Source organism: Xyrauchen texanus, chromosome 3 (assembly GCF_025860055.1).
Source record: "Xyrauchen texanus isolate HMW12.3.18 chromosome 3, RBS_HiC_50CHRs, whole genome shotgun sequence".
Lineage (NCBI taxonomy): Eukaryota > Metazoa > Chordata > Actinopteri > Cypriniformes > Catostomidae > Xyrauchen > Xyrauchen texanus.
In genome coordinates, this window is record NC_068278.1 from 37,280,344 (window position 1) to 37,306,242 (window position 25,899).

General features: G+C 43.8%; 1 protein-coding gene across 1 annotated transcript; it reads right to left on the bottom strand.

Annotated features, from left to right (window-relative positions):
- Positions 1-169: 169 nt before the first annotated feature.
- On the bottom strand, positions 170-5,970 carry LOC127622597 (serine/threonine-protein phosphatase 6 catalytic subunit). Its single transcript, XM_052096634.1, has 7 exons — positions 5,813-5,970; positions 5,065-5,160; positions 4,825-4,890; positions 4,594-4,735; positions 4,365-4,444; positions 3,781-3,990; positions 170-1,075 (listed from the first exon to the last, which is right to left on the bottom strand). The coding sequence occupies exons 1-7, from the start codon at positions 5,885-5,887 to the stop codon at positions 827-829; spliced, it is 918 nt and encodes a 305-aa protein (XP_051952594.1). The 5' UTR covers positions 5,888-5,970; the 3' UTR covers positions 170-826.
- Positions 5,971-25,899: the final 19,929 nt, after the last annotated feature.

Consider the following 25,899-nt stretch of genomic DNA (forward strand, 5'->3'; position numbering starts at 1 on the left):
GTGTCGATCATGCTACAGCGTAGACATAGAGGAGGGACCTACTTACAACTCTTCTTTCTATTTTAATGTACAATGCGCCGCCCGACGGTTGCTGACAAGCAGTCCTGTGCAGGAACAAATTACATTTAAATGCCTCCAAATTATTAGACGACACCAGTTATTTAACTTAATAAACTTTATTTTCAATATTTAAGGGTTGCCGTTTTCTACTATAATAAAATACAACAAATCTGATAAAAGATGATCAAATCAATTATATTAATGTACAAAACAATCCCAGCCTCCTTTATAATGTTGTCTGAACATTGCCCTTCAATCCATTTCTACATTTGAAAGCCAGGAATAAGAACACAGTCCCTGTTTTTGTGAAATTAGGTGCAGAATGCCCAGCACATATTTGTGTCAGCCTCTTTCAGGAACAAGGAACACTCGGTCCTCTAAAAGATACAAACACATGTTCCGATCCGAGTTGATACACCATAAAGTGTTTTTCATTAAATGGTCAACTGTTTTTTGGGGGGGCTGTATGTGTACATTTAAAGCTACATAAGAACAGTGGCTTTGACAACAGCATGAGGATTTCCACCTCTTGATTACGGTCACATTCTCACACTGACAAGATCATATGACCAAATAATGAAAAGTCAACAGGATTTATAATCCGGACCATCAAATACTGTTGTTATTGTGGAGATTACTTAAATATTTACAAAAAAGTGTTAATAAAAAAAAAAAAAAACACAATACAGAGAAATTAAAGACAATAAAAGAGAGCTTGATAGAACAATGAAAAGGAGAGGGTTGGACTCAAGGGGTGATGAAGACCTCAGAGGAAGTAGGGTGTTGTTGTTCTTGGTGGTATGACCCTTTCAGAGTCAGGAACAGCCCGGAACAACTTGGGCTCCCGTGTGTTCACGTCTTTGAAGACCATGATTGAGGCAATGTTCCCGCAGCGGTAGCAGTAGTTTGGGGCCGACCAGACGGTCACCAGCTTCTCATCAAACATGAATTTGTAACCCTCGTGAACCAACTGATGTGCACGGCAAATCAGCTTCAAGTTGTTGATGTGAACAAACTATAAACAGAAGGGGAAAGTCATTCAAATTCTGCACGAAAAGGTAAAAGTCACAGCTGTGGCGCAGTGGGCTATGCAGATGCTCAGGACAAATAAGAGCCATTCACTCAAGGGGACCTAGATTCAAATCTGACCTGGTTATGTCCCAATCCTGCTCAATCTCTCAAGCCAACTGTCCAGCCTACATTCTACAGTCCTATAAATTAAGGCAAAAGTTCAAAGAAATGTATATACTGCATAGATTTTTAATTAGTAAAAAAAATAAGAGAACTACTACTAAATGTTTTTGTAACTTACCAATAGAATGCCAGACATTTATTAAAGTCAATTAAGCTAATTTAAAGGCATTTTAATAAACAGATATTTTAATCTGTCTACAGAATGTTATATCAAAAGCACACGCACACCAGAATGATGTTTGTAAAGGTCCAGAGTCTAAATGTCTCAAATCCAAAAAAAGAGGGTTTGCACACTTATGATGTTGAAATAGACATCAAAAGCACTGTAATATTGTTCTGAAGAAGACTCTTGTGTGGGTTGAAACATTAACCACATGGTTAATTATTAAAAGATCTTTGAGCAGTAAGTGAGTATGCAAGCTCTCTTTTTTTGGATTTGAGCCCACAGAATGTTTTCAATGTAAATACATATTTTACCAGGTTTCTCAAAATTCAGGTTCTCAGAATTTTCAAATTGAAGCATGACAAATTTCATGTCTTATGGAAACACCCAGACCTTGTTACAAACAAGAAAAGTGTGCAATACAATTGGTGAAAGCTGCCCCAAGTAGCAACACAATATCTGATGTCCAGAATTAAATCCCGCCAAATGTTTTGCTCAATTCTTCCATGCGTCATCAAAGAACTGCATTTGACATGTACCCTCTTCCCACTTCTGTCGGGGCAGGACTTTAACTAGCACATTCTGCAAAAGATGACCTTGGCAACCACTTATTCATTCAGCAGCCACAATTCTGCATACAGATGCAGACACAAAAACATTGTCATTTCTTTTGTTTTTTGGGTCACATAATTTTTTTGTTGCTCTCACTGTTCCTCCATCTCTTGGTTTAACTTGACTAAACGGGCTAGTTAATTGTGGACAAATTCCAAAAATTACGTATGCATTTCGTAATTCACACTCTTAAGTTCAACAGACATGCAAAGAAACAATATTTTATGTTTTTGCCAACATTAAATGTTATGCAGATTTAAACCTGTAGTTAAGGAGGAGTTTTTAAATGGACCAGGCAAATGTGTGGGGCAGGATAAGGTGGGCCCTTCTCCGATGTGGAACTATACTTTGAATATATTACGTGTTATTTTCCAAAATTTGCTCTAGGGCTATCAGAAAGCTTTAAAAAGGAATTGTTCATGGAACTTGGAATATAACGAACAAGTTGTATAGACTACTTTTAAGGCATTTGGAGTATGGCAGAATTAAAAGGAATAGTTCACCCAAAAATGAATTCTCATCATTTACTCACCCTCGTGCCAAGGTGTTTTTTTTAAAAAAAATTTTTATAATATCAACACATGTGAATTTGGTCCAATACAAGTGAATGGGTACCAACATTTTGAAGATCCAAAAAGCAAATAAAGGCAGCATAAAACTAATCCATTGAACTCCAGGGGTGAAATCTATATTTTCAGAAACGGTATTATTAGTGAGGGTGAGAAACAGATCAATATTCAAGTCCTTTTTGCCATCAATCTACCCTTTAATGTTCATGTTCTTCTTTTGTTTATCACCACCTACTTGTCAGTGAGGAGAATTTATAGTAAAAATGGACTTAAATATTGATCTGTTTCTCACCCACACTGATTATATCCCTTAAGAACATATGGATTGAATCACTGGTGTCTTTTATGTTCCCTTTATGTGCTTTTTGGAGCTTTAACCAATTAACTTGCATTATATGGACATACTGAGATATACTGGCACTTTGTTGTAATGCAAATCACTAATTATGAAGATGCTGTACCGTCAAAGGTTAAACTGCAAAGGTTAATTGCTGTTATTAGTGGTATTGCAACCAACATTAATCTGATTGAAATAGGGATTCTCCCAGAATAGACCTGGAATGAGTGATTGAGTTATTGAGAGCACATGAAGAGAGTGAAGCTGAAAGTGCTCAAGATCGTAAACGGTCTTAATCGCTGTCTCATGTTACATCAAATAAACTCAGATTTCTTTTGGCATGTTTATTTGTTGTTTAATTCGCTTTTAAAACCGTTAGCAGTATCAATTCCGTGCTCACTGTGCAGCGATTCAGAATAACTACCGTAATAATGACTCTTGAAAATGGGCACTGATATTCATACACGTTACTCAAATTGTTTTTTAAACCAAACCGGCATATTCATCTGAATTACAGCATGTCTAAAAGTTTCAATTCACGAATGCTTAGAATTGCCAACAACTTTGTGCTTATTGAGCAAGTGCTTATTTATTTGAGTAGCGGTGAATATGTGGCTCCCTTTGTGCTGCAAAAATTATTGGCCCTGAATCTAGGCACCATCGTCCAAACACCAAATCACAAATTTAAGATGAATATCATCCGATTGATCAGTGCACCCCTACATTCTGCCTAAGAGCTCCCTTTGCATTTAGCAGAAAAACAGAAAATAATATGGGGTCCGTACAACATCAAAGTGAGAAAATAATGACAATGGGGGGGAGGTGGGTGAGAAGAATGCCTTTACCTCATTGGTAACCTTAGCACCAAACAGCCAGCCAGCACCCCTTGGGCTTATAGCCCAGGTGTCCACATCCTCTGGATCAGACCAGACAAGATCACAAAATGCTCCTTTGTGAGGGATTTCCTGATTGCGTTCAATAGTGCGGATCTGGTCTAGAGTTTTGATGTCAGGTGAAAGACCACCATGTACACATAGTATTTGCTCATCTATCAACTATGGGAGAAATTGTAACAATACGATAAGTACAGCAGAGGGAAGATACATATTTAACGATTAAATTTTTCTGACATTCATATTGCAAACTGTAATTTTCAATCCAAGTGACAGCTTGGGGTTTTCATTCTCACACAAATTTGTTATTTACTTTTTATTCACTCTCTTCTCAGACAAAAGCTCCATATAGTTTTTTTTTTTTTGTAAAGGGATGCAGGGCAGCATAAATCAAAAACACATAATGAGTAAACATATAAAATTGATTCTGAATACTAGCAACAGTAAATTGAAATCTACAAGAAACCCTTGAGCAATTCTTGGTTAATTCTGTAGTAGGTGAATGTATATAATTGTATAACTATGACAATACTTACGGCAGCAACAGTTAGCATGTCAAATACTTTAGTGCAATATCGCCAGGCATTGGCATTTCCATACTTAGTTTGGCACTCATCTACAGACAGAAATGGAGAACCATCAAATTGTAATACATTTCCTAGTAAAGAATATTGAATCTTACGATGAAACAATTACGTACAACTTCATTCAAGCTCATTGTGAAATAGCCAACATGCACTTAATTTCGGTTCTCAGACTTCTCACCATAAAATCCATAAACCTGTGTGATCTGCCTGCTCTCGTGATTACCACGCAAAAGTGTGATGCGGTCAGGCCACTTTGCTTTAAGTGCTAGCAAATATGTAAAAGTTTCTAAGCTGTAGTATCCTCTGTCAACAAAGTCACCCTAGAGGAAAGAAAAATAAGAAAATAAGAAGCTCCCAAAATGTGAATATAATACAATTAGTATGATGTATTTCTATTTGGATAAAATACCATGAAAATGTAGTTTGTGTCTGGTACTTGTCCTCCAGTTCTGAAGAGTTCGCACAAGTCATAAAACTATGGACCAAAAGATAGAGAGAGATATATATATATATATATATATATATATATATATATATATATATATATATATATATATTGATATAGATGTAAACAAGCTTGTTATTACATTATAAGAAAAGTCAACATCACAACATCTGCAGAGATCAAAGATGCAATGACTGCTCACACCTGTCCATGGATGTCCCCACATACGGTGACTGGAGTGGAAACTGGCTGTACATTTGATTCCTCAAGCAGAAGATCACATACATAGTCACACAATCTCTGTCGGAGCAATAAGAAAGAGAAGATCCAGCAGATTTAGTTAACACGCTTGTGAAGGAAATGGCATCACTCATGACAACAGTAGCAGATCACTGCGTCTAAGGTCATAAAAGATGCAAAACGCATCTTTTCAATTCTAAATATAACACACAAATGTTTGGGGAAATAATTTTAGATTATGGACTGCATTATGGAATAATTCAAAAGACTTGGTTAAGTAAAAGGGCTTTATTTTTAGAGGAGTGGGCAGAGGACAGTTCAGTCAAGGCTGAAAAGGGCTTAAGAGACAAATATCATAAATCGAAATGAATTCCGAGGTTGTTCATGCGCAGATAGGCAATTCAATACACCCGAAACGAGTTCGCTGGATAGCAGTAATAGCATAAATGAGCTAGCCCAAGAGGTCATCAAAACAATTGTGCTCCATCAAAGTTATCGTGTTCAACTGTTGTTTTCGTGGGGTTCTCCGATCATACAGATAAAATAAATCCCGGAACACAAGCTAACTGACTGCTGGCTGTAGATTTATACCCAGTGCCTGAGACTGTTCTGTTTTACCAGCCTTTACCTCGACCCTCAGGGCTTTAGAAATAAACCAGTGGCAAATATATGTACAATTCTGAAAGAAAACACAGTCAATGAAAATAGTCACCTTTAAGTCGTTCTCAGGAAGATACTTGCACTGTCTTGCAATTTCAACATACTTATCCAGGTCCAGCGGCGCCATTTTAAGAACAACAGTCAATGGGTGTGTCTCAATCAGTTTCCTAGCTCCCTATGTCGTGAATCAGTATATCGTGAACACGAATTCGGCCGCTGGTAAGGGTGTTCATCCCATAGACATACATAACTACACGTAGACGCCGCATTGGCTGCTGGGTCGTACGTCAACGTCGCCGCCATATTTGACCGGGCAATTTATTTATTTATTTTTGGATAACGCAAATACACAAACAAATATGGAAATGTAAATTTGGTTGAATAAACAATAAAGCAGGGCACATAATTAAAAGGCAGCCAGAAAATAAACAAATGAAATAAAACAAAACAAAGGGGTCTTATTAGTACTCATCTAACAGATCGTGGTCAATAGTTTTGCAAATTTGCAGGCTTATTTACTTCTCATACACATTAAAGGTACATAATTACAAATAAAATATCTTTTAAAAACTGAAAAGTAAGGTTTTGTCTTCATACATTTGCACTTGTGAATAAAGAATTCACAGAGAACAAACATTACATTAACAAAAAATTCTACCTTCTTGTCCTCCAGTAAAACTCCAAATATAATTTCTAGAAAATGTAGGTAATGATTGGATCTTTGTTTCCAGCCAACTGAACATATTCTCCCAGAAAATATGTGAAGGGTATACAGAAAAAAAAATATGATCAGTTGTCTCTACATCAACTTGGCAAAAAATACAAACGTTGTGGTCAAAATTAAATCAAATTCTTAAGAATTAACTTGATGGATATACATTATAAAGTATTTTAAAGTGAGTTTCCATCGCTTTAGGAGCCATTGGAAAATTAATATAATGGGTTTGCAATTTGTTTTATAGTTGGTTTGTCATAAATTTGTAGAATACCATTGTAGTATGGAAGTGTAGGATACAGTATAGAATTAAAACAAGAACAAATATATTTGTGGGGAAGCATGTCTTAAGGTCATTACCATTCAATAAAAGGGATGGGAGTTCGCATGAACCATCAAGGGATTTTGCAAAGGAGTTTTGTACTGAATGAAGAAAACTCTTTGGAATGGTCTTTAAAACATGCTTAATTTTTTTACATTTACAATAGGCTATAGATTTTATTTGATACAAAAATCCATGAAAGTTGAAAGATTCCCATCCCCATCCATTAAGTGGACCACTGACCAAATACCTTTTGCAAGCCAATCAAGAATACTTAGAGGCTTGCGTCTGGACAGAATTAAATGGTTATTCTAAATGGGGTAAAATTGTGATTATACAGTAACTTCCAATACAGCAAAATCTATTAGTGAAAAGAAGATAATTTGATTGGCAATTTTGAAACAAAATAATCACATCTGATCAGAAAATCAGTTCCACACAATCTTTTAAAAATGTCCCTATAGGGATACCAAACCAAAAACTATTGGTTGTATTTGGTCATTATAACATTATGTTGACAGCTAACTAGTTGGCCACCAGAGTCAGACTATTATAGCTAGCGATAACACTAGCTATCAAAGCTGAGAGTTTATAAGAAATCATATAAAGTTTATATGATTTCTTATAAAGTCTCAGCTTATATTATAGTTTATATTATTAACTAAATTGCCCATAATCAAGATTTTCATCTATATTGGCATTTTTCTCCAAACAGACTTTTATGACAAGCTTCTCGTTTCAGCTGAACGACTGTGAATCTGACTGTAGTTAGCTGGCTAGCTAACTTTTCTCACACTTCAAAGGTTTCCCAAAGAGAAAGAGTTGAGGAGACAGTGAAAAGTAGTTGTAAGTAGAGAAGGTTTTTTTCCATCAGTGAGTCCTCTGTGTTATGCAGTGAGCACTTCAAGCCGGAGGACTTTGACAGGTCAGACTGTCAGTATTAGAGATGGAGCTAACCCATCTTCAGTTTCCCGATTCATCTCCAAAGAGTAGGCATATCACTAGGCTATAAGGATTTGATAGCTTGTCATTAGGCTTGTTCGAGATGAACTGCGTCTTGCCTGGAAAGCTTACATTTTCTTTTTTTTCTCTGAATGTTTAGGAATCAATGATGTATTGTGTATTACTCGATGAGATACTTAAACGTGTTCAAGTTGTTTTTTAGTATTTTTTCTTCCACTTTAGCCAGTGCAACAGGACAAGTCAAGCATCAAGGAGGGCTGAAGAGCACCTGTCAGTGGACTGTTCTCTGCATTTCCAAAAGACTGAACCTCTGCCTAATGTTGTGAGTATTTGTATTAATTATGCCCCAATCAGCTGTGAGCATCATGGCCCTGGTCATATTCAAACCTCTCTCTCACTTGCTTTCCCCCACTCTCTCTCTCTCTCTCTCTCTCTCTCTCTCTCTCTCTCTCTCTCTCTCTCTCTCTCTCTCTCTCTCTCTCTCTCTCTCTTATTATTAGTATCATCATCATATCGTTGTGAACAAATATGATTGTTTATAATTGTTGGTAAAATAAAAGTGTGTGTTAAACCCCGCTCTCTCTCTCTCTCTCTCTCTCTCTCTCTCTCTCTCTCTCTCTGCCACTCATTTACTCAAAACATTTTCATCCTTCTATCTTCTAGGACCACTCCTATGCATGCATTGCCTGCACGTCCCACTGGTCTAAAGGCCAGACTCAGTAAAGCCTTAGCTAGGGTGGAGAGTCTGGAGCGAGAGATGAGGAACTTGAAGGACCGAGAATGGAGGGCAAAGAACAGGGTGCATGGTCTTAGAGGATCTGAGGGGGAAGAACCTCATAAATGAAGAGCTAAAAGGCTCAATTTCTACTCAGGTAAAACTATATGCACAAACCACATTTCCAGAAAATGTTGTAAAATGCAATCAAAAATTGTATCTGTGATTTGTTAATTATCTCGAAACTTTATTTAACTGACAAAAGTACAAAGAACAGATTTCCACTGACCAACTTAATGAAATTGTATGCCCGATTAAAAAATATAACCGATTCATGCTATTGATAGCTCATTAAATGAGCTAGCTATCATCCATCCCATCCCCTACCAAACAGTGCATTTGAATAACGATAGACAGGTGGCCTCTCCGGGAACCAGCACCTTATCGTGGTGGAGAGGTTTGTGTGCCCTTATGATCCTGAGGGCTGTGTTGTCTGGAGTCATGTGCTCCTGGTAGGGTCTCCCAAGGCAAAGTGGTCTCAGGTGAGGGGCCAGACTAAGAATGGTTCACAATGACTAATGGAAAAAACGGAAAGAGGAGGAGTTACCCTGCCCGGAGGAAGCCCGGGGCTCCCGTCTGGAGTCAGGCCCAGATGGAGGGCTCGTCGGCGAGTGCCTGGTGGCCGGGCTTGTCACGGAGTCCGGCCGGGCACAGCCCGAAGAAGCGACGTGAAACCCCCCTCTACATCACTTGGGCCCACCACCCATTGGAGAAACCGCAGGAGTCAGGTGCGCTGCCATATGGGCGGCAGTGAAGGCCGTGGGTCTCGACGGACCAGACCCGGGCAGCAAAGGCTTGCTCTGGGGACATGGAATGTCACCTCACTGGGGGGGAAGGAGCCGGAACTGGTGAGGGAGGTGGAGCGTTACCAGTTGGATCTGGTGGGGCTTATATCGACGCACAGTTTTGGCTCTGGATCCGTACTCCTGGATAGGGGATGGACTCTATTCTTCTCTGGAGTTTCCCAGGGTGTGAGGCGACGGGCGGGTGTGGGGATACTCACGAGTCCCCGGCTGAGCACCACTACGTTGGAGTTTACCCCGGTGGACGAGAGGGTCACCTCCCTACGCCTACGGGTTGTGGGGGGGAAAACTCTGACTGTTGTCTGTGCATATGCACCAAACAGCAGTTCAGAGTATTCGGCCTTCTTGGAGACCCTGAATGGAGTCCTGAATAGGGCCCCAGTAGGAGACTCCATAGTGATGCTGGGGGACTTCAATGCACACGTGGGAAATGACAGGGACACCTGGAAAGGCGTGATTGGGAGGAACGGCCTCCCTGATCTGAACTCAAGTGGATGTTTGTTATTAGACTTCTGTGCTAGTCATTGATTATCTATAACAGACACCATGTTCGAACATAAGGATGCTTATAAGTGTACGTGGTACCAGAGCACCCTAGGCCGAAGGTCGATGATCGATTTTGTAATCGTGTCATCGGATCTGAGGCCATATGTTTTGGACACTGGGGTGAAGAGAGGGGCAGAGCTGTCAACCGATCACCATCTGGTGGTGAGTTAGGTCAGGGGGTGGGGAAAGACTCTGGACAGACCTGGGAAGCCCAAGCGAGTAGTGAGGGTGAACTGGGAACGTTTGGAGGAGGTCCCTGTCCGCGAGATCTTCAACTCACACCTCCGGCGAAGCTTTTCAGGCATCCCTGCAGAGGTTGGGGACATTGAACCGGAGTGGGCAATGTTCAAAGCTTCCATTGCCGAAACCGCGGTGGAGAGCTGCGGCCTCAAGGTTTTAGGTGCCGCAAGGGGTGGTAACCCTCGAATACCATGGTGGACACTGGTGGTCAGGGAAGCCGTCCGACTGAAGAAAGAGGCCTTCCGGGATTTGTTGTCCCGGAGGTCTCCGGAAGCAGTTGCAAGGTACCGACAGGCCCGAAGGGCTGCGGCCTCGGCCGTGAGGGAAGCAAAGCAGTGGGTGTGGGAAAAGTTCGGAGAAGCCATGGAGAAGGACTTTCGGTCTGCACCAAAGTGCTTCTGGAAAACTGTAGGAGGGTGAAACGTGGAACCATCCAAGCTGTATACAGCAAAGATGGGACGCTGTTGACCTCAACCGAGGAGGTTATTGGGTGGTGGAAGGAACACTTTGAAGAACTTCTAAATCCCAACACGCCCTCTATGGTAGAGGCAGAGCCGGAGGCTGATGGGGGATCAGATTCTATTTCCCTGGGGGAGGTCACTGAGGTAGTCAAACAACTCCGTAGTGGCAAAGCCCCGGGTGATTGATGAGATCCGACCAGAAATGCTGAAAGCTTTGGATGTGGAGGGGGTGTTATGGATGACACGCCTCTTCAACATTGCGTGAAAATCTGGGACAGTGCCTAAGGAGTGGCAGAACGGGGTGGTGGTTCCCCTCTTCAAAAAGGGGGATCAGAGAGTGTGTGCCAACTACAGGGGTATCACACTTCTCAGCCTCCCTGGTAAAGTTTACTCCAAGGTGCTGGAGAGGAGGGTTCGGCCGATTGTCGAACCTCGGATTGAAGAGGAACAATGCGGTTTTCGTCCTGGCCGTGGAACGACGGACCAGATCTTTACTCTCGCAAGGATCCTGGAGGGGGCCTGGGAGTATGCCCATCCGGTCTACATGTGTTTTGTGGATCTGGAGAAGGCGTATGACCGGGTCCCCGGAGAGACTGTGGGAGGTGCTGCGGGAGTACGGGGTGGGGGGTCCCTTTTAGGGCTGATCCAATCCCTGTACGTCCAAAGCGAGAGCTGTGTCCGGGTCCTCGGCACGAAGTCGAGTTCAGTCCATGAGGGGGTTGGTCTCCGCCAAGGCTGCGCTTTGTCACCAATCCTGTTTGTGATATTCATGGTGTAGTCGGGGAGGGGAAGGTGTGAGGTTTGGTGGGCTGGAGATCTCATCACTGCTTTTTGCAGATGATGTTGTCTTCATGTCATCATCGGTCCGTGACCTTCAGCTCTCACTGGATCGCTTGGCAGTCGAGTGTGAAGCAGCTGGGATGAGGATTAGCACCTCTAAATCTGAGGCCATGGTTTCTCAGCAAGAAACCAATGGAGTGCATACTCAAGGTAGGGAATGAGGTTTTGCCCCAAGTGAAGGAGTTCAAGTACCTCGGGGTCTTGTTCACGAGTGAGGGTACAATGGAGCGGGAGGTTGGCCGGAGAATCGGGGCAGCGGGGGCGGTATTGCACTCGCTCTATCGCACTGTTGTCACGAAAAGAGAGCTTAGCCGAAAGGCAAAGCTCTCGATCTACCGGTCAATCTTTGTTCCTACCCTCACCTATGGTCATGAAGGTTGGGTCATGACCGAAAGAACTAGGTCGCGAGTACAAGCGGCCGAAATGGGCTTCCTCAGAAGGGTGGCGGGCTTCTCCCTTAGAGATAGGGTGAGGAGCTCAGTCATCCGTGAGGAGCTCGGAGTAGAGCCGCTGCTTCTTTGCGTCAAAAGGAGTCAGTTGAGGTGGTTTGGGCATCTGGTAAGGATGCCCCCTGGCCGCCTCCCTAGGGAGGTGTTTCAGGCACGTCCAGCTGGGAGGAGGCCTCGGGGAAGACCCAGGACTAGGTGGAGAGATTACATCTCCACACTGGCCTGGGAATGCCTCGGGGTCCCCCAGTCAGAGCTGGTTAATGTGGCTCGGGATAGGGAAGTTTGAGGCCCCCTGCTGGAGTAGCTGCCCCCGCGACCCGACTTTGGATAAGCGGTTGAAGATGGATGGATGGATGGAGGTGGCAGCTTTTAGCAAGTGTAGTCAGTGTGTGTATTACGATAAGTTGTCATATTTTTGATTGTTTGCTGACAGATGTTTCAGTGGTGTGTTTGTGTTTGTTTAACCTGCACAGATGCATCAGACAATGCTGAAGCAAGGACATCAGCCCCTTCTCTCTATTGAGAGATGCACAGTGTGCTGCAACAAATACCACTGTGCCTTCTGTAAAATGGTGTATAACCATTTACATGAGGTACAAATTAATGTTGCAAATCACATTCATATTGCAGTTCAACAGGAAGATATGTGTGTTTCTTTATACAGTTCAGTTATACTGTGTGTGTGTGTGTGTGTGTGTGTGTGTGTGTGTGTGTGTGTGTGTGTGTGTGTGTGTGTGAGTGATAATGTTTGAAAATGTATGAACCCTTCTGTTTTTCGCATGTTTAGGCTATGGTCATTTCTCCCTAGAATTTTTTAGTAAAAACATATAATTCATTTAACTTTTCCTTGTATTGTGAAACCTTTGGGAAGTATTGTGAAAACCATACTTTTATGTTTCAACCAGTTCTGGTTTATGTTTCCAGTATTGGTATTTGTATAATTCATTCATACAGTAAAACCAAACCTCTGGCTATAACACCAGGATGGGTAGTTCTGTTTTAAACACTTTTTTATTACAATATGAAAAATATTTTTTTTTACTTATATGTGACTGCTCTATTGTTAGTAATATTGAAATGTATTGTATTATTGTTTTATTATAGAAACTTGGCTAATCAAATTGGACCATGGTTTCACTAACAGACTGTGAGGTACAGCTGTTTTACTTCTTTGCATGTAAACCTTTATAATCTTTAATGTAGTGTCATCATATAATACCTATACAGTACACTATATAATGTATGTACAGTATATGGTCTTATTCCACTCTTAATTAACAGCGTGCACCACTTCAGCTGGGAGGGACTGACTGTCGTAGATTCATGTTGATGGTAAGTGGTCTTATATTTGCTATACCATGTTAACATAACATAAAAGTTTTGATTTTGTATTTCAGTACGCCCTCTATGTGACACTTGCGAAGCCCTTTGATTTTGCTGCGGTGAGTTTGTATAAATGTATGGTTATTTGTGGAGCAATAAGGATTTTTTATAATTCTGACATGCCTGTAATCAGGAGGTGGTGGTGCCATCTGTTACTTCAGGCATTTCCTCTGGCAAGGTATTGATAACTTTGGCTGAAAATTTTCATAATGCGCATTCCCAGTATGCAGGTAATTTGTAATAAATATAAAATAACGCACACTATAAAAACATTGTACTGTTTGTCACTTTTTCTTCAAAGCCAAGTCCCACAGCCAATCACCCAAGAAACAGTCCTACAAGAGCCAGATGTCATTGAGGTCACTCCACCTGAGCCAGATGTCATGGTGGTCACCCCATCTGAGCCAGACGTCATGGAGGTCACCCCGACACAGAGAATCCATGTATGTACAGGGAATGTTTATGTGTTGCTTGACTATTTTTGTTTATGCATTTATGTACAGGTGAAACTCAAAAAATTAGAATATCGTGCAAAAGTTCATTAATTTCAGTAATTCAACTTAAAAGGTGAAACTAATATATTATATAGACTCATTACAAGCAAAGTAAGATATTTCAAGCCTTTATTTGATATAATTTTGATGATTATGGCTTACAGCTTATGAAAACCCCAAATTCAGAATCTCAGAAAATTAGAATATTGTGAAAAGGTTCAGTATTGTAGGCTCAAAGTGTCACACTCTAATCAGCTAAACACCTGCAAAGGGTTCCTGAGCCTTTAAATGGTCTCTCAGTCTGGTTCAGTTGAATTCACAATCATGGGGAAGACTGCTGACCTGACAGTTGTGCAGAAAACCATCATTGACACCCTCCACAAGGAGGGAAAGCCTCAAAAGGTAATTGCAAAAGAAGTTGGATGTTCTCAAAGTGCTGTATCAAAGCACATTAATAGAAAGTTAAGTGGAAGGGAAAAGTGTGGAAGAAAAAGGTGCACAAGCAGCAGGGATGACCGTAGCCTGGAGAGGATTGTCAGGAAAAGGCCATTCAAATGTGTGGGGGAGCTTCACAAGGAGTGGACTGAGGCTGGAGTTACTGCATCAAGAGCCACCACACACAGACGGGTCCTGGACATGGGCTTCAAATGTCAAACGTCTTACCTGGGCTAAAGAAAAAAAGAACTGGTCTGTTGCTCAGTGGTCCAAAGTCCTCTTTTCTGATGAGAGCAAATTTTGCATCTCATTTGGAAACCAAGGTCCCAGAGTCTGGAGGAAGAATGGAGAGGCACACAATCCAAGATGCTTCAGTGTGTCCAGTGTGAAGTTTCCACAGTCTGTGTTGGTTTGGGGAGCCATGTCCTCGGCTGGTGTTGGTCCACTGTGCTTTATTAAGTCCAGAGTCAACGCAGCCGTCTACCGGGACATTTTAGAGCACTTTATGCTTCCTTCAGCAGACAAGCTTTATGGAGATGCTGACTTCATTTTCCAGCAGGACTTGGCACCTGCCCACACTGCCAAAAGTACCAAAACCTGGTTCAATGACCATGGTATTACTGTGCTTGATTGGCCAGCAAACTCGCCTGACCTGAACCCCATAGAGAATCTATGGGGCATTGCCAAGAGAAAGATGAGAGACATGAGACCAAACAATGCAGAAGAGCTGAAGGCCACTATTGAAGCATCTTGGTCTTCCATAACACCTCAGCAGTGCCACAGGCTGATAGCATCCATGCCATGCCGCATTGAGGCAGTAATTAATGCAAAGGGGCCCAAACCAAGTACTGAGTACATATGCATGATTATACTTTTCAGAGGGCCGACATTTCTGTATTTAAAATCCTTTTTTATTGATTTCATGTAATATTCTAATTTTCTGAGATTCTGAATTTGGGGTTTTCATAAGCTGTAAGCCATAATCATCAAAATTATATCAAATAAAGGCTTGAAATATCTTACTTTGCTTGTAATGAGTCTATATAATATATTAGTTTCACCTTTTAAGTTGAATTACTGAAATTAATGAACTTTTGCACGATATTCTAATTTTTCGAGTTTCACCTGTAGATGAGCTGCACTTTACAAAGTACATTATTATTTAAATTTCTTATAATTTTGCCAAAAGTACTAGGCCGTGATGAGACTGATTCAGCTGGCCTGTGAGTGTGTGGAGGAGAACCGACACCACTCTGTTAGGAAGATTCACCTACCAATGTTCTTGAGAATGAACGATGATGATGCCTTGTTGGCCATCATGGTGTGGGACCTGTTTATTTTATTTTTAATCCATTATAATTTTATGAAAAAACGTTTTGTTGTGTTCTTGAAACTTAATATACTAAAGTGAAATTTAGTATCTTATTAATATCTTCTTATAAAAATGTGCTAGATCAAAGATTGATTTTTATGTTATCTGCACATTTTGCAAATCAAGGTGAATAGAAATAAAACTAAAACCAGCAACATTTGGAGAACATTGGAGTATGCAACTAATACATTTTTAATTAAGTAACACTTCCAGTCTACTCCCAAATGTTGCTGGAGTGGTTGCCTCGCTATCAGTCTCAGAGCACACTTGTTCTCTTGTTTTTTCTTTAGTGTGGCAAAGTCACCTGGCTGTTTTCAGACTACTGGATGGGTTACTCTACCATTTGATTAAAATAGCATAAAGCATTGCCTATAACATGAAGGCTGAGTCCATCCAAAGTTATATTCACATATTCCATCTAAATTATATTCACAACTAGCCTGTTGTAGTACATTAATTATTATTTCTTGCTTGAGGCGGAGACCCTAAGTGTACATATAAAAGGAATAAACAGAAGACAAAAACAGCAGACAGGTGTTATACATTTTTCACATATAATTGAGATTAATTCACAAATAGCTTACATCTTAATGCAGTGGGAAAAAGAAGGCAGGGGTGCACAGATAGTCTAGTCATGCAGTTTATCACAGAAATTATGCTGTTGACCATGCTGAAAAATCATGAAATCATGAAAAATATTTGAGAAGGGAAGGCAATATTAGCTATGCCAGCATCTAAAGTTCCATGCAAGTCTTATGGTTACTTTTACCTAACCTTTGCCTATCATCAATAAAAAAAAAACATTCTCCCCATTAGGAATGTTCGATCTGACGAAGGGTTTGCATTAACGTTAACAGCCAGTGACTAGGTCCAGACTTGTATTAGCGAGAGGGGTGGTGTTTGACTAGGTCCACAGAGGTGGATCTGGACCAGGTTAAGCTCTTCACATTTTGCTCTGCAGACAGTGAGCACCCCTTGGAAACATTTGGGGTTTTAAAAATAACTACAACTTTGTATAATTTGCCCTCAGTCTCTCTGACTAAACTGCACTGCAATTAGATGGAGCAAAAGTGATATTACTGGAGCCATCTATTGGTCACCACCCTAGCCTGTCACCCTGTGGTGTTGTGTCACATCTCATGGATATTAGTGGAAAAGTCCATTTCCAAATTTCAGTGAACAAAATTACTTGGTGCTCTCTTAAAGTAGCTTGGTTTGCCATGATCATATTGACAAAACATTTTTGAAGGTACCTGTCTGTCATACAGGTTAACTTACCCTCGTGCATCGTCTTTGAGCTAACACAGTGATGTCCTCATCTGCACTTTGGTGTAGGATTTCCCAAACTCTCCTGTTTTTTTTAGCAGTATTTTGTCTTGCTTCCGTCAGCCTCTTTTGAAATAAAGTTTGTCGTCTTGCTGTGAAAAACAGCCACAAGCCGAGAATCAAGAACACCATTCATTCATTGCTCGTTTCTTGTGTGTTTGTGTCGCGTTTAAGATGATGTCACAGCAGTAGAGTTGCTGCAACTGTGACGATCAGCCTATAATCCCACCCACATTGAGGCTGCACTAAACTGCAGTGGAAATGCAAGCTCAGAAAAGTAAAGCGAGCAGAGTTGAGTCGAACCGTAATGTGCAGTGGAAAAGTGCCATTAGTCTATGGTTCATCCATAGGCCTTTATCACACTTCTGCGTTCTCAGAGCAGAAGATTCGCTTAGTAGTGTAAAACAATTTCCGCTGCAGTCTGTTTCAGTGACAGTGCCCACAGCGTGGAATTATTATGGACAATTTTATGTACAATTCATCTCAAATACATAATCTAAACAGACCTACTTCACCACAACCATTACTCAGGGATGATGAATTAAAGAAAAAACATGTTGTCATGTTGTTTTATAATTTTAAACAGGTTGAATGTGAGTGGGGAGCACTTCACACAGTATAAAACCATTTGTATTGAATGAATGCAAGAATTTAATATATGCAAGAAAAAAAAGAGTACATTTACACATTAAAGAGCATAAGAACAAGACAGGGTATATAATGTCACAAAACATTTATATTACACATTGTTAATTACAAATAAAGATTACACCAAGTATTTGTGATGATAACAGTTACATTGCTTTCATGCAATTTCATTATGATCTCCATGTGTGATATTAGATCAATTTAAAAATAAATCCAAATAAAGGAACATTTCCATCCCAGAGTCCAATTACAGAAAATAACTGGTTTATTCGTGGTTTGAATATGTTGATTGAAGTGTCCACTCACGAGTCGCTACAGACTGCAATGTAAAATATAGCTGCAAGCAGTGATGACAGGCCCAAGCACCATGGGTCCATTTCCACCTGGTGGCTTTCATAAAACAATGCAAGGTTGACACATGCATTTGGCATTTGACATTATTCTAAACAATTTTGAAGCAATTTGGGTAAATATAAGAGGACTATTTTAAAGTCTGTTGTAAGAGCCACACTTCCTGCTGCCAGGTGGTGGTGCTATGACCGTGACCCAAAATAATGACATCCATGTGATTATCCCCAAGACTAAACACACATCTCAATTTTTATCTAAATCCTACATTGCACACAGAAGATTTGAGACACATCCTATTTCCAATTTTTTGCCATTAATTTAATGCCTTTCCATGGCAACTCCATTCAATATATAAAAAATCTGTTCACAATTTAGCATCTTCAATGTCTTGGCATAATTTTATCTAAATGTGGCGACAGTCTCATGAATCCCCTAAGAGGAGTATTTAAAAGTTCTGAGACTGCAATAATAAAGAAATCCAAAATGACTGACTTCCTGTTGGGTGGGTCTAATTATTATGATTATGAAAGTTGTCAGGCTTGATGAGAACTATGTATGTACCAATTTTGGTGACTGTTTGGTGACCTGTTAACGGTCACTGGTCAACAGGTGGGCCATTTAAGTGTGGCTTAAAAAACAAATGATCTGTTTTATAATAAAAATATCATCAGTGTTCACATACTTGATATCAAATTAAAGCCTAAAAACTCAACTTTCATCTTCTGTAGTCTATTTGCAATTAGAATATTAAAGTGAACAACATATTTTAAAATGTTAAAAGAGTGCATTTTTAAAACATGCAACATGTGAGCGACAGCAGGCTACTTATGTTCATGTTCTCTGCTTATGAACAACAGCATGCATTTCATTAGGCTCGTTTGAGATGAGCAAGTTCTGCACAGAACCGATCACTGGTGATCCCCGACAGGTGCATACCGGTTAGAAATTTTTCCGTCTTGCTGTGTTCCCTCTCGAGAGGTCTCTCCTATTGCGTAAGTAGCTTACGCTATGGGAAAACTCCGTTTCTCGAGAAATATTGAAGTCTTTATGTAAAACGCATTGCAGCTGCACAGCAGACAGCAATGAGCGAGGTAGCTCGGTCATTGGCTGTGCTGCGGCAACTTGCTCGAACCAATGACGGGGCGACTCTGAACACGCGACCAACGAGCGCGCTTCACGCCCGCGCGCTCAGAGCCCGCCAAGATTGGCGTGGCTAAGGCTATATATTAGGCGCCCCATCATGAGAGTGCTTTAGATTTAATCTCCTTCAGCAAAGACCTTCTCTTCGCTGGATCCTCTGGATTATTGGAGTTTTATCGCCCGCCGTCGACAAGCCTACAGCAGGACTGCTACGAGGACGCCGGCGCCTTCAGCCGCCTTCAAAGCCTTCTGCTACGCCATCCAGCGCGCATCACGTTATATCCTTTACTAAGCAATAACTTTTCAAGTGTTTGCCTCTGCGACGCTTTTTGTCCTTAATAAAGAGCAAATTCGAGGCGTTGTTTAAAATGCCTTCGACCTGCGCCTCGTGCAGAGGCCCTCTTCCTGACGGGGACCGTCACATTATCTGCGCTCGCTGCCTGGGACCTGACCGAAGGTGGATGCCCCGAATGTGACTCCCTGGGCCTCACCGAGCTGCGCGCTTGCTTTGCCGCCTTCGCCGCGAACGAGCCTGCTACCACCGTGCTGCCATCCCCTCTGTTCGAGCCGCGCAAGAAAAGCGCCGCTCACGGAGGCCGCCAGAGCACGCGGACTTCAGTGACGTCACGCCGGGCCAGTCTCTGCGTGCTTCACCACCACCCGAGGACTCCCTGCCGCTAGTTCTATTCACGCAGGCAGACCAGCACCCCTCCGGAGTGCTGGGTCTCGTCTTGTTCGGCGTGTCAGGGGACGACGGTGAAAAGGATGACAGCCTTTCCATTGACGCTGCATCCGACGAATGGCCGGGCTCGGCCTTCGACCCCGCGCCATCGACACTAGCGGACACGAGCAGGGGCACCAGCATGGACTCAGAAATCGTCCGCATACTGTCCAAAGCCGTGGAAGACCTCGGGCTCGACTGGTCTTCTCCGGAAGAACCCGCCCGCAGCCGGCTGGACGAGTGGTTCCTGCAAGGGCGCCGGCAGGCCCCTCGACAGAGACCCTCCCCTTTCTTCCCCGAAGTTCACGACGAACTCACAAAGTCGTGGAAAGCCCCGCACTCTGCTCGCCTGAAGCCTTCTTTCTCTTCCTCGCTCTCCTCGGTGGACGGCGCGAGAGAAAGAGGCTACGAGGGAACCCCGCCCCTCAAGGAGGCTATGGCCAACCATCTGTGCCCACCCTCCACCGCTGGATGGAAAGCCAAATCTTCTCATCCCTCGAAGCCCTGCAGATGTACCTCAGCTCTCGCCGGTTGTGCATATGCCGCCGCCGGCCAAGCTGCGTCAGCGCTTCATTCCATGGCTGTTCTGCAGGTCTATCAGGCCAAACTTCTCCGCACCATGGACGAATCTGGACCTGAACCTGAGGCTTTCAAGGACCTGCGCAGCGCCACTGATGTGGCCCTGCGAGCCACAAAGGCCACCGCCCAATCCATCGGCCGGGCCATAGCTAACCTGACTGTCCTTGAGCGCCATCTGTGGCTGACGCTAACAGAAATGAAGGACGCGGATAAGGCGCCATTCCTCGACGCGCCTATCGCCCCAAGCGGCCTGTTCGGACCGGCGGTAAAAGAGTTCACTGAACGCTTCACTGAAGCCCAGAAGAATTCGCAGGCTATGCGTCACTTCCTGCCTAAGCGCTCCAGCTCATCACAGAGCCGCCAGAGACCACCTCAGCTGCAGCAGCGAGCCAGGGCGGCGCCTCCCGTCTCCCAGCCCAGACCTGAAACGGACGCTCGATGCCGCTCACGTTCCGCTAACCGAAAGCAGCCGCCTGAGCGACGGGGACCTCGGCCCAAGATCGTGCTGAACCCGGAGCCTCGTAAGCCTTCCTAGCCATAGGAAGAAAGAGAGAGAGTGCGTGTCTCGCAAAAGCCGGACCACTCTCTCCAAAACGTGTAAAACATTACCCAGCCCCCTGGAAATGTCTGTACAGCAGTCAATGGGCCAGTCACAGAACTCGCTCACCTGCAATCAAACGCCGTTTTAACGGCAACACGCAGAAATCACAAAAAGAGTCATTTTCTGCCTGTGTCACTAAGGGGTCACGTGTCCACACTAAAGTGCGCATTCCCACATATCAATACTGTCCAAACAGTGCCGAATACTTTCCCAGCTCAAGCTGGACGCCCCATAAATGTAGATCGTGTGCCTATTGTCATGTATGCACCACTACACACAAGCACTGTTCCCACAGTTATAAACACTTCCCCAGTAAAAGCGAGAAATACTATAAAGGTAACGTGCGTGCCTGTTGTCATGCATGCACCCCTACACACAAACACTGTATGCATGCCCAAAACCCCCGCCGTGAGCCGGAGGCTTTATGAAAATGGCGCGCGTGCCTACTACGGTATATGCACCCCCACCCATAAGCGCTGCCCATACACTTTCAAACAGTTCTCTGGCCCATGCCACGAGCATCACAGATGCGGCGCATGAGCCAAGAAACTCCCCACTAAGAACGGGAAGCTTTATGAAAGTGGCGCCGTGCCTATCACAATGTATGCACCCCCACCCGTAAACACTGTCTATACAGTTTCAAACATTTCTCCAGCTCATGCTGCGAGCATTACGGAGATAGCGTGCGTGCCTGTAATCTCACACGCACCCCTGCACTCGGCACTCAGCAAAGCTGCTCAGCGTGCTCCCGCGCCTCTGAGAGCTGTAAGCTCAGTGTTAGCACAAGGCAATTCGCCGGCAGGGTCCATACGTCACTGCGACACGCCCCCAGCCAGCATTCAGCCCATATCTGTGCGAGCAAAAGCCGGGGAAAAAATCCCCGACATGCCGAAATGGGTTTTGAACATAATAAGACACGGTTACTCGCTTCAATTCGCTCGCAGACCACCCTGCTTTTCAGCGGTGGTCGAGATGAAAGTGAGGAAAGATGTTTCACATGTTCTACACACCGAGGTTCTCAAACTGATAGAGAAGAGCGCTATAGAAACTGTTCCTCCCTCTATGAGCGAGGCAGGTTTTTACAGCCGCTACTTTCTCGTCCCGAAAAAGGACGGTGGCCTCTGCCCCATCCTAGATCTCAGACATCTGAACAAAGCTTTAATGATTCGCTCGTTCAGAATGTTAACGACCAAACATATCCTCGTGCAAGTTCGCCCCGGGGATTGGTTTCTATCAGTGGATTTGAAAGACGCTTACTTTCACATTCGATAGCGCCTCATCACAGGCCATTTCTGAGATTCGCTTTCGAGGGACAGTCATACCAGTACACAGTACTACCATTCGGCCTATCATTGGCCCCCCGTACATTCACGAAATGTATGGAAGCAGCACTTTCCCCCCTGAGACAGCGGGAAGTGCGAATACTGAATTACCTCGATGATTGACTAATCCTAGCACAATCAGAGAGCCAGTTAACGACGCACAGATATTGGATTATCAGTCATCTAGAATGTCTGGGTCTGACAATCAATTTTGCAAAGAGCGTGCTATCCCCCAGCCAGAATATCTCTTTTCTGGGAATAGTGCTAGTCTCATCAGAGCGCGCACTCGCTATTCGGCGCCTTGCAACATCATTCAGAGCGGGCGCGCACGCCCTCGTCAAACGATTTCAAAGGATGCTCGGTCTCATGGCCTCGGCATCAGCTGTACTCCAGCTAGGATTGTTGCACATGCGTCCTCTCCAACGCTGGCTCAAGAGCCGTGACCCCACTCACGCGTGGTGCTCGGGCCACTTTTTAATCAGAGCGAATCACGGCTGTATAAAAGCCCTGATGCCCTGGAAGGCCGTCAACTGGTATCAAACCGGCGTGAGTCTGGGCGTGAACACGCAGAGAAAAATGATCACGACAGATGCCTCCAAAATAGGATGGGGGGCCCTTTACGAGGGCAGGCCTGTCTCCGGTTTTTGGTCAAACCCGGAAAAGCGCCTACATATAAACTGTTTGGAAATGAAAGCGGTCACCTTGGCTCTCAGAGCCCTGCTTCCGTACCTGAAAAACGAACACGTCCTGGTCCGAACGGACAACATGACGGTAGTGTCGTATATAAATCGCCAGGGTGGACTCAGGTCGAGCTCCCTGCACTCTATGGCCAGGGAACTCATCTTATGGTCACAGCACAACCTGCACTCGCTGAGAGCAGCGCATGTGCCAGGCATCCTGAACCAGGGAGCGGACATGCTGTCCAGAGACAAGGTTCTCCCAGGAGAATGGTCTCTCCACCCCCTGACGGTCCAGTGGTTATGGCAAACCTTGGGTGAAGCAGAGGTCGACCTCTTCGCCTCCAGGGAAAATGCGCACTGCCCTCTTTTCTTCTCAAAGAGCACGGATGCGCTCGCCCAAGTCTGGCCGAGCCGCCCCTTGTATGCTTTTCCCCCGATCACGATGCTACCTCAGGTCATCAGTCAGATCAGGGAGGTGAAATGTGCAGTGCTCCTGGTAGCCCCACTCTGGAAGAACCAGACGTGTTTTCCAGAACTGATGCAGATGATGCAATCTGCCCCATGGCCGATTCCGTTGAGGCTGGACCTCCTCAGGCAGGCCAACGGGATGATTCTTCATCCCCGCCCCGATCTGTGGGCCCTTCATGCATGGCCCCTCAATGGGTTCCAGAGAACCTCCCCAGCGAAGTGTTGAGAACCATCACTGAGGCGCGAGCGCCCTCTACGAGGCGCTTATATGCCCAAAAGTGGAAAGTGTTCAGTGACTGGTGTGATACCAAGAGCTTGAACCCCAAATCGTGCGAGATACCAAGTGTACTCGCCTTTTTGCAAGAGCTGCTGGAGGCGGGCCGCACACCCTCCACAGTCAAAGTCTATGTGGCTGCCATAGCGGCGTCACACAATCCTGATAAAGGACGCTCATTAGGGAAAAACGACCTAATCATTCGTTTCCTAAGAGGCGCTAGGAGGATGAACCCTCTTCGCCCCCCCTCGGTACCGATCTGGGACCTGGCCACGGTCCTGGACGCACTCAAGAGTGCCCCGTTCGAACCTCTCCGAACTGTGCACCTTAAACAGCTCTCGCTCAAAACTGCGCTCTTGCTGGCACTCGCCTCAGTCAAGAGAGTGGGCGACCTGCACGCGCTGTCATCAAGCGCTGCTTGCCTGGAATTTGGACCTAACGACTGCAGAGTTGTCCTTAGGCCAAAGCACGGGTATATTCCTAAAGTGCTCTCCACACCCTTCAGAGTACAGGTGATATCTCTGGCAGCGCTATCGTCTTTAGCAGACGAAAGCGACGCTAATTTACTCTGCCCGGTCAGGGCGCTCAGAGTATACTTGGAACGTTCTGCCCTGTTCAGACAGACGGAACAATTATTCGTATTCTTTGGCGGCCGCACTAAAGGTCTCACAGTTTCAAAGCAAAGAACATCGCGCTGGATAGTAGATGCTATAGCGCTGGCTTATGAAGCCAAGGGCCTTCAATGCCCCTTAGGCGTCAGAGCTCACTCTACGAGGAGCATGGCCTCCTCGTGGGCCTGGTCGAGTGGGATACCCATTGAGGATATTTGTGCGGCGGCAGGCTGGGCCTCGCCATCGACATTTATCAGGTTTTATAACCTACAGGTCCCCTCATTGCATTCCAACATTCTATCAGCCTGACTGTAGTATGGACTGGAGTACATATATGCTGAGCATTATCTCCTCCCTTATAAGGTCCGTCTCTGACTGACTTAGGGAGTTTTTATGCATATCAGTAAAAAGAAAAATCAGTACATAAGATATGTGTGTGTGTTTTTACAATGAGCGCCCACCATGGGCCACCTTGGGGCAAAGGTGCTCTGTATTATCCCATTATATAGCTCGCCGTTGGCCGGCTCGTTGAATAATCACTTTGCTTTAAGGCTCAGGCATCTGCCTCTGGCTTTATAGAGCTGAAGTCAGCACGCACGGCGTTTTGCATGGTGTTCCCATAGCGTAAGCTACTTACGCAATAGGAGAGACCTCTCGAGAGGGAACGACTCGGTTACTAACGTAACCTCGGTTCCCTGAGAGGAGGGAACGAGTATTGCGTAAGCTGCCGTGCTTGTGCTTGGTCAGTCGCTTCAGTCGATTGAACCTAAAGAACTCTCATGATGGGACGCCTAATATATAGCCTTAGCCACGCCAATCTTGGCGGGCTCTGAGCGCGCGGGCCTGAAGAGCGCTCATTGGTCGCGCGTTCAGAGTCGCCCCGTCATTGGTTCGAGCAAGTTGCCGCAGCACAGCCAATGACCGAGCTGCCTCGCTCATCGCTGTCTGCTGTGAAGCTGCAATGCGTTTTACATAAAGACTTCAATATTTCTCGAGAAACGGAGTTTTCCCATAGCGTAAGCTACTTACGCAATACTCGTTCCCTCCTCTCAGGGAACCGAGGTTACGTTAGTAACCGAGTCGATATCATGACCACTTATGTGAAAAATACTCTCACGAGAGCGAGGCGGCCGCAGTAGTAGCAGGCAGGCGGTGCAATTGCTTTTTCCAAGTTGCGCGAACTTCAAGCACAATGGGAAATGACTTGCTGATGACACAGCTTAATGCTCATTGGCTTAAACCGCTGTTTTGTGTTGTTTTTTTTATCTCTTATATCATGTTTTTATGTGTATAAATTATTAATGAATATTCCAAAAATTCTGACAGTGCAATCTCTGTATGGGATGTGTGATTGGTATCATATTTCTGAAATATCTAAAATATAAATAAAAGTTCATATAAGTATAATTAATAATTTGTTTAAAATAATTAAACTAAAAATGTATGGAAAGACACATCTCATGGAGGAATTAAATAACAGGCACACTGAGTGTTTTGTTTATCATATTTATTTTCATTTAGAAGCAACATAATTTAATTTGCATCCACTTTATAGAGAAATTACTCTGGTGTCACACCGCAGGAAACCACGCTTCCGGGTTCTTTCGAGCAGCATATTTC